Source organism: Prunus persica, chromosome G5 (assembly GCF_000346465.2).
Source record: "Prunus persica cultivar Lovell chromosome G5, Prunus_persica_NCBIv2, whole genome shotgun sequence".
Taxonomy (NCBI): domain Eukaryota; kingdom Viridiplantae; phylum Streptophyta; class Magnoliopsida; order Rosales; family Rosaceae; genus Prunus; species Prunus persica.
Genome location: NC_034013.1, coordinates 14037792 through 14050728, shown reverse-complemented (window position 1 = coordinate 14050728; position 12937 = coordinate 14037792). Strand labels below are relative to the sequence as shown.

At 38.6% G+C, this 12937-nt stretch overlaps 2 protein-coding genes and 1 pseudogene across 5 annotated transcripts; 2 read left to right on the top strand and 1 right to left on the bottom strand.

The window, feature by feature from the left end:
* LOC18777007 lies at positions 163–5631 on the top strand (annotated as a pseudogene). The gene is made up of 6 exons (XR_002271701.1): positions 163–1220; positions 2107–2439; positions 3497–3616; positions 3740–3982; positions 4378–4647; positions 4995–5631. The product of XR_002271701.1 is annotated as a zinc finger CCCH domain-containing protein 67 (transcript).
* On the top strand, positions 6849–10264 carry LOC18775664 (zinc finger CCCH domain-containing protein 43). Of its 2 annotated transcripts, none has more exons than XM_020563989.1 (5): positions 6849–8152; positions 8533–8649; positions 8807–9070; positions 9378–9545; positions 9894–10264. In XM_020563989.1, the coding sequence occupies exons 1-5, from the start codon at positions 7103–7105 to the stop codon at positions 9975–9977; spliced, it is 1683 nt and encodes a 560-aa protein (XP_020419578.1). In that variant the 5' UTR covers positions 6849–7102; the 3' UTR covers positions 9978–10264. The 2 variants fall into 2 exon arrangements, with proteins under 2 accessions (XP_020419578.1, XP_020419577.1); XM_020563988.1 differs by having other exon boundaries at positions 6853–8152; positions 9375–9545.
* Positions 10166–12281, bottom strand: LOC18777899. Of its 2 annotated transcripts, none has more exons than XM_020563991.1 (3): positions 12089–12281; positions 11046–11270; positions 10166–10933 (listed from the first exon to the last, which is right to left on the bottom strand). In XM_020563991.1, the coding sequence occupies exons 1-3, from the start codon at positions 12095–12097 to the stop codon at positions 10910–10912; spliced, it is 258 nt and encodes an 85-aa protein (XP_020419580.1). In that variant the 5' UTR covers positions 12098–12281; the 3' UTR covers positions 10166–10909. The 2 variants fall into 2 exon arrangements, with proteins under 2 accessions (XP_020419580.1, XP_020419581.1); XM_020563992.1 differs by having other exon boundaries at positions 11046–11267.

Here is a 12937-nt window from a genome sequence, read left to right as displayed (position 1 = left end):
AGAGGGAGACTGAAATAAGTTTGTAAAATTACAACAATAAATAAATAAATAAAAGTTTTTGACCTTGTCAGATTTATGAAGCCAAACTACCGTCAAAAATACTTTTTTATATAAGTGATACGTACTTATTCTGTCACAAAATAAACTGAAATTTAGATGCGTTCTTGAATTACAGAGAATGTCAAATTACATGAGTGAATTTGCTAGAATTGAAATCACACTGAAAACTACGAGGAAGGGGATTACAGTAGTTAGGGAGAATGGGTGCTTAATTATGAAAAACAAAACAAAATCAAGAACAGTACGAGGATAAACGATGAAAACCAAACAAGGGTATTACTCATTATCATGGGAGAGAATCCACTTTTCCAAAAGCAGCTTTGAAACCCAAAACAAAAGAAAACAACAAAAGCAGATGACTTTGAGTTGACCAATCAAAACAGAACGCTGGCTCAAACTCAGTGCCCTTGTTGTGATCAGATGAGTGAGGAAATGCAGGGTGCAAGCAAGCAACCATAGTTGCTAAGTCACCAGCAAACCCAGCAATCCAGCTTCCTTCATCCATCACTAATAATAATAATTTAATTAATTCCCCACCCCCCCAAAAAAAAAAAACACGATCAGTAACAAAATCACCAGTGATGTTGCCAGCTGCAGCTGTACGTGTCCTGCTCCCAGTGTCAGCGTCTGTGATTTACGTAATTTATAGGTATTTGAGATCAGGACGGCAAATAGAGAGCTCTCCAAATACCAGTAACAACGACGTCGTTCCACCCCAAAATTCCGGTAACAGCGACGTCGTTCCCTATCCTGAACTCTCTGATCGCGATCGTACCATCCTTGCAGAGATTCTGAAAGATAACCATGTCCTCCTCGATAAGATTCGGGCACTCGAGCCCGCCTTCCTTGATGGGCTTCGGAAATTCAAGCCCGCCGTCCTCCGTGAGATGGTGTTCGACCCTGCTGAATTGGATCCTGTCATCGTTGATGCGAGTCGTAAATTGTCTTTGAAAGGAGGAAAGGAGGAAGGCGAAGAAAACGAAAATGGAAACTTAAACGAGACGAAGAGCGAAGAGAGGGATGAGGAAAGAAGCAGAAGCCGTCATTACCCAGTGAGGCCTGGAGCTCGAGACTGTCGGTGTTATCTCAAGACTGGGACTTGTAAGTTTGGGCCCAATTGCAAGTTTAATCACCCTCGCATAACAACGAAAAACAATCAGGTATATCTCTCTTCTTTCGCCTTCGGCATTTGCATATGTATAATGTATGTTTATGGTTGAAAGACTGAGAATTTTTATGTTTGGCCCGGCCTTCGTTTATCATTATTTGAGCTGAGAATTGCTGGCAGCAAAGCTATGTCTGTGATTCTATAGGTTTATTGGTTTAGTCATTAGTGTATTTGTTCATCGGTGGGTCGGAACTTAACTAGTATCACTTTTATATGCTTTTTTTCCTTTACAAAAATCTTTGTGGTGAAATTTGTTGTGCCCCCGGAGAAATGGGGACCTTGGGTCTGCCTTAGTGTTTGAGACATTAATGTTTCCTGGCCTTGTATGATTGCTGTTCTTGGTGCTCTTCTCTCTGTATGTTTGTTATTATCGTTATGATTCTCAGAAACTTTCTATCTTAAGTTATGGTTTTTACTGCAATTGTTTGATCTTCATGTCTAGATTTTGTTTTATTTCATATATTTGGTATTAAGTTGTATCTCACTTTTTTGTGTTTTGATGATGGGGTTTCTGAGTTGGTTATCTGGTTAGCATGCATAATTGAATAAATAAGCTAAAACGTTTTAACTTTTGGACAACTTTAGAATCATTAGGTCTTGAACATATTTGTTCATATTGCTTGGGAAGGTAAGTCAGCTGTTTTGATCAACTTATAGTAACTAGTTAGTTAATTTATTATTGGATGTGTCTTCACGACAATTGTATAGTGTTTCATGACAATCACTTATTGCTTTTTTATACAGTTATTACAATTATGTTTTTAGATGTCAATGTCAATGACAATTCTTTCCCTTTGTACCTTTTATTCGAATATTTGCAAAGCGAATGGTGGACTAGTAACAGTTTCGTGATGTCATAACACTTGAGCTTGTCGCAGAATTCCTTCAGGTCAGGAGGACGACATCCAAATCTCTACACTACCCCAAATCCCGGTAACGACGACGTCCTTCCCCCAAATTCCGACATTCCCTCAATTCTTGGCAACGACGACGTCTTTCCCCAAAATCCCGGTGACCCTGACCGTGAAAATGGAAATAGAAACGAGACACAGAGCGAAGAGAGGGATAAGGAAAGAAGCAGAATTCATCATTACCCGGTGAGGTTTGAAGATGGAGACTGTTGGTCTTATCTAAAGACTGGGACATGTAATTTTGGGCCCAGTTGCAAGTTTAATCACCCTCATAGAAGGAAAAACAGGAAAAACAATCAGGTATATCTCTCTTCTTTCGCCTTCAGCATTTGTATATGTATGTTTATGGTTGAAAGATTGCGACTTTTTATGTTTGCCCCAGCCCTCGGTTATCATTAATTGAGCTGAGAATTGCTGGCAGCAAAGCCATGTATGTGATTCTATAGGTTTATTGGTTTAGTCATTAGGGTATATGTATGTGTGCATGTGTTATAATGTATTCATCGGTGAGTATATTATGCTGTGATGATGATTTTTGTCAGCAGAATTTACTCGAAATGAAAGGACGCACCGCTTTCGTATTTTCTAAAGATAATCTTGCCCTAGAAGATATTTTTGCATTGATTCAAAGCTTGTTAACTTTTGTTGTAGCTGAAAGCCTGACACTGGCTTTTTTCCTTTCACATGCATCTTTTTGGGGAAATTTGTTGTGCCAGAGACACGTGGACTTTGGGTCAGCCTTAGTGTTGGAGACATTAATGTTTCTGGCCTTGTATGAATGCAGGAAAAATTTATGTTGTTGGTGTTTTGAAATTTATCATTTTGATTGAAGGTTTCTAAGGCCAGGTATTATCGTTATGATTCTCAGAAACTTTCTATCTGAAGTTATGGTTTTTACTGCAATTGCTTGGTCTTCATGTCTAGGTTTTGTTTTCCTTCATATATTTTGTATTAAGTAGTATCTCAGTTTTTTATGTTTTGATGATGGGGTTTCAGCATTTGGTTATCTGAAAGTTTGTAGGTTAGCATATATAATTGAATAAATAAGCTAAAACCTTTTATATTTTAGACAAGTATAGAATCATTAGGTCTTGAACATATTTCTTCATATTGTTTGGGAAGGTTTGTCGTCTGCTTTGATCAACTTATAGTAACTAGAGTTAAATTATTATAGGATGTGTTTTCACGACACGGTATATTGTTTCATGACAATCAGTTATGGCTTTTTTAGTGATTACAACTTTTTTTAGATGTCGATGACAATTCTTTCCCTTTGTATCTTATATTCAAATCTGTGCAATATGCATGATGGACTAGTAACAGTTTCATAATGTTATAACACTTGAGCTTGTCACAGAATTACTTCAGATCAGGAGGATGTAAACCCGGAAATGCTTTTTCTTTCAACCCCAGAAGAGGGGAACCTTCTGTGGCTCCTGTTCAAAAACTTAACTTTATGGACCTGCCAATTCGTCCGGTATAAATATCTATTAACGAAGTTTAAGATTTATTATTTTACTTTTTGCTTAATTTCTTGGTCTTTTGGAGCTATTATCATGTCTCAGTCTATTCCCTGAATATTTATTTTTACATGTTACAGGGGGAGAAAGAATGTCCTTACTATGTGAAAAATGGCTCCTGCAAGTCTGGAACTAACTGCACGTTTAATCACCCTGATCCTACCGCTATAGGAGAATCTGGCCCCCCATCCGGATACATTGATGGTGGACCTGCATCAGTACAAGGTGCATCGTCAGCAACAGCGTGGGATTCCCTTTGTGTGCCAATGATTCCGCCATCTCAAGGGATTCCTTCCCAAAATACAGAATGGAATGGTTCTCAGGTACTTTTATTCATCACTCCCACATTATAGTGTTGGGTGTTATCACTTTGGTATACCAATCCCCCCTTCCTTTTCTCCCTCTCTCTTTTTAATGTGATAGTGGCCAGTTGTAGTCATCTGTTTATTTGTTGATATATCTGTCCATTCAAACCTTTTAATGGGTGTCCCTATTAGTTTGTGGGTATTATTACTTCTTGAGTCGTTAAGCTATGGTGAGTCCTGATGGGGAAAGTATGAAACTTTTCCTGATTATGTTACAAATCACATCCTGTGATGCCGTTCAATTTGCACCAAACAATTTTTTCTTGTGCATGGATATGTAGAATATATAGAACTACTACATTTTCGCATGCATGCTTTCCCCTTCAAATTTGTTTTGGTTGTGTCATGTTTAGGATCCAGAATATCTACCAGAGAGAAGCATACCTGCACCTCCACCATATGTTATGAACAAGGCCGTGACTGAAACCAACATCTATGAACAAAATCCACAGCAGAAGCAAGTTGAAGAATTCCCAGAACGACCTGGGCAACCTATTTGCATTTACTTCTTAAGAAAAGGGGATTGCAAGCATAGATCTAATTGCAAATATCACCATCCAAAAAATCAGACTGCAGTGTCCCCCTTATGTGCACTGAGTGACAAGGGCCTCCCTTTGAGACCAGTGAGTTCGTACTTCTTTGGAGTGTGCTTTTTAAAGTAATTACATAATTATGGAATATGATCTAACAAGTACCTGTTGCACAATTTTTAAGTGATGGAATAATTGGAATTTTCAAAATTGTGCAAGTTTTTAGCTTCCTTCGGATAAATTAGCGTGTGCCACTAAAATGTTCATTACTAATACAAATTTTATCTTGGGAAATACTTGTGTTGAAATTTGTGGACACCTCTTTCTACATAAAGAATTTTGACTAACCATGGGAGCCTATGTTTGATCACTTATTACGCTTCATTATTGCATGTCATTGATCGCACAAAATTTTGTACTAAATTTTGTTTCAAATCCAGGGCGAGAACATTTGCACACAATACAGTAGCTATGGCATTTGCAATTCTGGGCCAGCTTGTAAATTTGACCATCCGTCATTATCAACTTTCCTTCTGTGACTCGACGACTACAAATTGGGGAGGAACATCTGGGAGTAGAAGTGAACTGATGCTACAATTCAGCCGCAGCCTGTGCAATAAGTTTTGCCTGAAATAGCTGCTGGAGCACAGGATTCGCATCACCAAGGACATGTAATCTCTTTTTGTTAGTCTTATAAATGTATCAAACTTTTTCTCCCAGCTGCCACCTTTCACTTCTGTTATGGATGACTTTTAGGTCACAATAGAAATGTGTACTATTGACCTCCAAACCAAACGACTGCTAACAAGGGGGAGGTTTTTTCTTTTCTTTTCTTCTTGTTTTCTTGATCAATGGGGGCGAGGGATTCAAACTTGGGGATCTCTTCAAACGTTGGGAGTATTTGTTTTACCTTTGTGGGAGGATTCTTGGGATAATGCTCATTGACAGGGTTGTATCCAGCACCATTTCTTGTAGGCTGCTGTCAGTTTTTTGCGGTGACGATCTTCACTTGAGCTGACACTGGTCTTCTTTTCATCTCTGGCCTTGTTGAATATAACAGTAAATCCTTCAGCTGAAGCTGCGTTATTTGCCTGCTTAATTATTGAAAAAAAAAAAGAAGAAAAAAGCTCCCAATTAGTATCTACCACTCTAACTAGCTAGGTCATATGTCTCGTCTTGATGTTGGTCGCCCATTATGATTTATACAAACACGTTTGCGCGCACACGCATAGATTCTAATCGGTCTATGAAGATCGGACAGAAAAGATGGTTTTGATGAAACCTATATCGAATTCGAACCCATTTCTCCACACATCTGCCTTCATTCTTCACCCCCTTCTCTAACCTTTACCTTTGTGTAGACTTTTTTGTATGATTTGGTCAATTATACTGGATTAATTTCTACATTCCTACCTCCATATCAATCCCCTGCCTTATGCATATGGCATGCCTGCATGTCATTAGATCTGAGTGAAGACTGAATTTACCATGTACCTTTGCTTGCTTAGTATTTAATAAACTTAAGAAAATAATCATGAACAAACTCAATCGTACCTTACAATTGCAATCGAGACAGGGAGGGGATATAACATATAGTTGAATTACGAGGTATATCAAATTCCGTAACATACTTACTTATTCATAGAATTGAACAAAAATTTGGACGTATCCTTGAATTTTTTGAGGATATCAAATCATATGGATCAAATTGTCATAACTAAAAACACACATACCAAAATAGAAAACCGACAAATTACATTGGAAAAAAGAGTTTTTCTATTTAAACCTCCGCACTTCTCTTTATTCCCCCTATATTCTAAGTTCACCTCAACTTTTAATTCAAATTTTCACAATTTCTAAGAAAACCTCGCTATCTTCCCAAACTACTCCTAAATACACACCTAACAAAAAAAAATTTAATTAAAAACTTGTCAACCTCACACCCTATTATCTTGCTCATCACCACTCTAAGTTCACCTTAACTTCACATTACTTAAAGAGATAAAAACACTGTTATCAAATGTAGTAGCATAAATTTTTTATTTTTTATTTTTTATTTATAGGCTACTCTAAGGGGAGGGGGGCTCAAGCACCAAAGTGCACACATGGAGTTTCGAACGGGAGTGTCATGGGGGGAAAGGGGAAGTCACCGCTACTATACTACGGTAGAATCCATTGGCTTATACATGTATTAGAGTTAAGTATTAAGTTGGGTAACATTTTTTTTATTTTTACACAATAATAAAACTTAAGAGCTTAATAATTTAAATATTGAGGTGAAATAAAAAAAAAATATCATGTTTAAATAGAAAAACAAGAAAAAAAATTGAAAAGGAAAAAGCAGATGACTTTGACTTCACCACTAAGAACAGAATACTGGCTCAAACTCAATGCCCTGGTGATCAGATGAGTGAGGATGTGCAGAGTGCAAGGCAGCAAGCAACCACAGTGGTAGTTGGTGGCTGCTAAGTTGACAGCAAACCCAGCAACCCAGCTTCCTTAATCCATCACTAATATTTAATTAATTCTCAAAGACACGATCAGCAGGATGTTGCCAGCTGCAGCTGTAGCTGCACGTCTCCTACTACCAGTGTCAGTGTCAGTGGTTTACGTAATTTATAAGTATTGGAGATCTGGACGGCAAACAGAGAGCTGGGTTCCCCCAAATCGCGGTAACAACGACGATGTTACCCCAAACTCCGGTAACAACGGCGTCGTTCCCCCAAATTCCGTCGTTCGCCCGAAGTCCTGTAAGAACGACGTCGTTCCCTCTGATGGCGATCTTGCCGTCGTTGAAGAGATTCTGAAAAATGACCCTGTCTTCTTTGATAAGATTCGGACACTCGACCCCGCCGTCCTTGATGAGCTTCTGAAAATCGACCCCGTCGCCCTTGATGAGCTTCTGAGAATCGACCCCGCCGTCCTCCGCGACTCTGCTGAATTGGATCCTGCCATCATCGATGCGATTTCTGAACTGTCTGAGAAAGAGGAAGGTGACGAGGAGGCCGACTGGAGTTGTAGTCGGCCAGTAACTGAGAGCTCTCTAGTCATCGGGGTTCCCACAAATTCCGGTAACAACGACGTCGTTCCCTCAAATTCCGGTAACAACGACGTCGTTCCCCCAAATTCCGGTAACAACGACGTCGTTCCCTGTCCTGAACTGTCTGATCGCGATCTTGCCATCCTTGAAGAGATTCTGAAAGATGACCCTGTCCTCCTTTATGAGATTCGGACACACGACCCCGCCGTTATTAATGAGCTTCGGAAATTCGATCCCGCCGTCCTCCGTGAGATGGTGTTGGACTCTGCTGAGGTGGATCCTACCATCATTGATGCGATTCGTAAATTGTGTTTGAAACGAAAGGAGGAAGATAAACAAGAGGCTAAGGGGAGTTGTAGTGGCCGAGAAACTGAAAGCGAAAACGAAAATGGAAACGAGACACAGAGCCAAGAGAGGGATGAGGAAATAAGCAGAAGCCGTCATTACCCATTGAGGCCTGAAGCTGCAGACTGTTCGTATTATCTAAAGACTGGGACTTGTAAGTTTAGGTCCAATTGCAAGTTTAATCACCCTCGCACAACAACGAAAAACAATCAGGTATCTGTCTTCTTTCGCCTTCAGCATTTGCGAATGTATGTTTATGGTTGAAAGGTTGAGACTTTTTATGTTTGCCGGGTCTCGGCCTCATTTCAGTTACAACATTTATGGCACACTGCTAGTGTTAGTATATTATGCTGCGATCATAATTGTTGTCCGCGGAATTGACTCGAAATGAAGGGACGCACCACTTTCATATTTGCTAAAAAATGATATTGCCATAGAAGATATTTTACTTTTGCTTGTAGCCGAAAGCCTGGAACTGGCTTTTTCTTTTGCATACATCTTTGTGGTGAAAATTGTTGTGCCAGAGAAATGGGGACATTGGGTCCGCCTTAGTGTTTGAGACATTAATGTTATACCACTTGAGCTTGTTGCAGGATCACTTCTGGTCAGGAGGACGTAAAGACGGAAGAGATGGTAGTTTCAACCCCAGAAGTAGGGAACCTTTTGCAGCTCCATTTGTAGAAAACTTTATGGGCCTGCCAATTCGTCCGGTATAAATTTTAGGTTTGATCTGCAAAATTTTGAGGAATGAATATCTATTCATGATCTTTAAGATTTATGATTTTATCTTTGCGTATATTTGTGGTCTTTTGGAGCTATTATCATGTCTCAGTCTCTTCTTTGAATATTTATTTTAACGTGTTACAGGGGGAGAGAGACTGTCCCTACTATATGCGAAATCTCTCCTGCGGGTATGGTTTAAGCTGTAGGTTTAATCACCCTGATCCTACACCTGCAGGAGAATCTGACCCCCCATCTGGATATGGTAATGGGGAACCTGCATCATTGCAAGGTGCATCGTCATCAACAGCAGCACGATGGTCTGCACCAAGATCATTGAACAATGCTCCACTTATAATTCCACCATCTCAAGGGATTCCTTCCAGAAATACAGAACACAATGGTTATCAGGTACTGTTATTCATCACTCCCGTATTATAGTCATCAGTTTCAGTAACTGTCATCACTTTGATATACAATTTAACATTTTTTAAGGGATAAGATTTCAAGTAAGAACCTTTTTTTCCATGTTACTTTTAAAAAAAAACCATTTTTAGTATGGCCCCTCTCTCTCTCTCTCTCTCTCTCTCTCTCTCTCTCTCTCTCTTCCATGTTGTGGCACGTTCAGGCTACAGAAACAAGTATGCCTGCACATCCACCATATGTTTTTAACCACTCAGTGACTGAAACCAACGCTTATGAACAATATCCACAGCAGCAGCAAGTTGAAGAGCTCCCACAACGACCTGGGCAACCTGTATGCATTTACTTCTCAACAACAGGGGATTGTAAGTTTAAATCTAATTGCAAATATCACCATCCCAAAAATCAGACTGCAGTGTCCCCCTCATGTGCACTGAATGACAAGGGCCTGCCTTTGAGACCAGTAAGTTCTCTTTTCTTTGAATTTTGCTTTTCAAAAGTGAATACATAATTATGGAATATGATCTAACAAGTAGCTGTTGTACAATTTTTTCAAGTGATGGAATAATTGGAAAATTCAAAATTTTGCAAGTTGTTAGCTTCCTTTGAATAAATTAGCAGTGTGCCATAAAGATGTTCATTACTAATACAAATTTGACCTTGGGACAAAATTGTAGTCAAAGTTGTGGACATCTCTCTTTCAACATAAAGATTCTTGACTAACCATGACAGCCTTTGTTTGATCACATATTACGCTTCATTATTGCATGTCATTGATCACACAAATTTTGTGTTAAATTTGTAATCCCAGGGTCAGAACATCTGCACACAATACAGTAGCTATGGCATTTGCAATTCTGGGCCAGCTTGTAAATTTGACCATCCGTCATTATGAACTCCCATTCTGTGACTCGATGACTACAAATGGGGCACGAACATCTGGGAGTAGAAGTAGAACTGATGCTACAATCAACCGCATCCTGTGTAATAAGTTTTGCATGAAATGTCTGTTATAGCACAGAATTCGCACCACCAAGGATATGTGATCTCTATTTCTTATTTAGTCCTAGAAATGTATTGTACTTTTTCTCCCAGCTGCCACAGGCCTCAGTTTCGGGTGTGAGAACTTAATGGAAACAGGACATGTAAATAATTTCGTAGTTATGTCATTTTACCAGAAAATCCAAGTTTAATTCGGAATGCCCTCAGAAATTTATGGCTACGGTCTCTTACGAGTATCTTCAATAGGCCACTTCTGTAATGGACTGCCAATAAGGGAGAGAGGGGGGGTTTTCTTTTAACCAGCGGGCGATGGGGATTCACTCTGTTCCTCCTGAAATGAATTAGCTTCAGGGCTTGGTAGGAGCTGATGAGATTCATGCAAGGTCCTGCTGCAACCATATATATTTCTAGTGCAATTTTCCACAGAACTAAGCAGTGAACTCCAGGTACAATAGTAATATATTTTACTCTTATTAGTAATAGAGTGATATTGTTGTGCCCAAGTATTAAACTGAGAACGACAAATTTCTATATATATATATATATTACAAATTTTTATGTTTACCAGTCCTCTTTTTCATGCTATATAACAAAATATATATATGCAAAACCTTTTGAAACATATATATAGAAGACAAAAGAAGCCAAAATCAAGCACAAGTGAAAAGGAAAGGAAGGAACTAAAAAAAACTGTTTATATATGAGAATTTGCTGTTCCACATCTTTCCCAGGCACCAGAAAGTGTCTTTGCTTGTAGCTCCTCCCAGTCCCACCTAATATATTGCATTATCATCACCATGCCCCAAAAGCAGTTGTTGATTTATGTCAACCACAGCAAAACCATCTCTTCTGCAATATTCAATCAGAAAAACAACAATGCTCTGAGAAATAGTGAAAAAATGGCATTGACAGACACAACCCAAAAGTCACATTCCATGGGCACCTCTAGTATTTGTTTTACCTTTGAGGGAGGATATTTGGGATAATGCTCATTGACAGTGTTGTATCCAGTACCATTTCTTCGTAGGCTGCCGTCAGTTTTTCGTGGGGTGACCATCTTCACTTGAGCTGCACTGGTCTTCTTTTCATCTCTGGCCTTGTTGAATATGACAGTAAATCCTTCAGCTGAAGCTGGGTTATTTACATCCCACTCCCCAAATTTAGGTAATGGCCGACCTTTATCCTGCTGAATTGTTGAAAAAGTGTTAGTATCTACCACACTAACTAGCTAGGTCATCTGTCTCATTTGCCCATTACGATTTATACAAACATACGTGTGCGCGCGCACATACTGATACTAATTGTTCTATAAAGATAGGAAGAAAAAAAACATGGTTTTGATGAAACCTATATCGAACCCATTTCTCCACACATCTGCCTTTATTCTTCACCTCCGTTCTCTAACCTTAACCTTAACCTTCCCTCCACATCAATCCTCTGCCTTTCGTACATAAACTGCGTGAAGACTGAGGGTTTACCATTTACCTTGCTGACTTGGTATTTAAATAACTTAAGAAAAGAATCATGAACAAACACATTGTACCGTCACAATTATGATGGAGACAGGGAGGGAGGGAATATACATAATTCCTATATATTCTTACCCAATTTACTAACTTTGATCTGGAGGAGTTTAACATGTAATATCGGTATCAATTCAATCAAATAGGGCAAAAAATTGCACCAGAGAAACGAAAAAACAAAAAAGATGATGAAGGAAGATCCTCCATGGAAGACCAATGTCAGAGTCCCTTTATTGCATACGTATCCAAGTATGCATGACTGGAATGCTAGGAATTACGGAAAGAGATTGCCTTCAGGACATTACAATAGAAAACCTAAAACTCATTCTTTCACCTTTACGACAAAAGAAATTGCCCAAACTTCTAAATAATAAATTGAATAAGAAACTTCACGATGAAATTAATAACACGCATGCCTGCATGCCTTGCCTATAGATACATAAATTTAAAATAAAACAAAACGAGGGGAAGAAGATGTTACCGAAGCCATGATGGAGGGAAGGCGGGAGCTGCAGACTGGATGGTTTGGAGGAGGAAGTTTTACAAGAAAAGGAAAAAATATTATAAAGGAGAGAGAGGGGATGTTGTTGTAGAGTCAAAAGACTCTAGAGAGAGAGAAACAAGGAGCGATTTGTTAGGCCATTTTAGGAGATGAGCCTTTTTGTTATCTTGTTGATTGTTATCCTTTCTCTTCTCCCTCGTTAATGTTTGCATGTTTTGTTTGCCTACGTAGCAAATATGTTGAGGTACACACATGTACGCACCGTTTCTTTCCTCTAGAAGAGACTAGATCCATGTGTCATGGCACCTTGCTGTGCTGAACTGTAAATTATATAAAATATCGAATATATTAAAGATTACACCAGTTGATGTGGCAACCGCTTATTTATTTTCATTAGTGAAACCTAAAAATTGTGAAAATTTATTTTTGAAATTCCAAAATTACAAAAATTCATTCGCAAAAATCCTCAAATGTGAAAATCCACTTGAAACGCTAGAATGCAAATATATTAAGGAACTCCAAATTATAACAATTCATTTACAAAACTCTAAAATGCGAAAATGCATTCGAGAAACACAACAAACAAAAATTTATTCACGAAACCCATAATTTCCAAAACTCATTCGCAAAGCCCCATATGCGAAAATTTTATAGGGGATTCAGAATGCAAAATTTCATTCTTGTGTTTTTGGGCTTTGTGAATAAAGTTTCGTGTCTCACCATTTCCCATTTTCGCATTTTTGAATTTCATGAATAAATTATCATCTTTTGAAATTTCACGAATGAAATTCACCTTGAGTTTTGTTAATGAAATTTCACTTTGGTGGG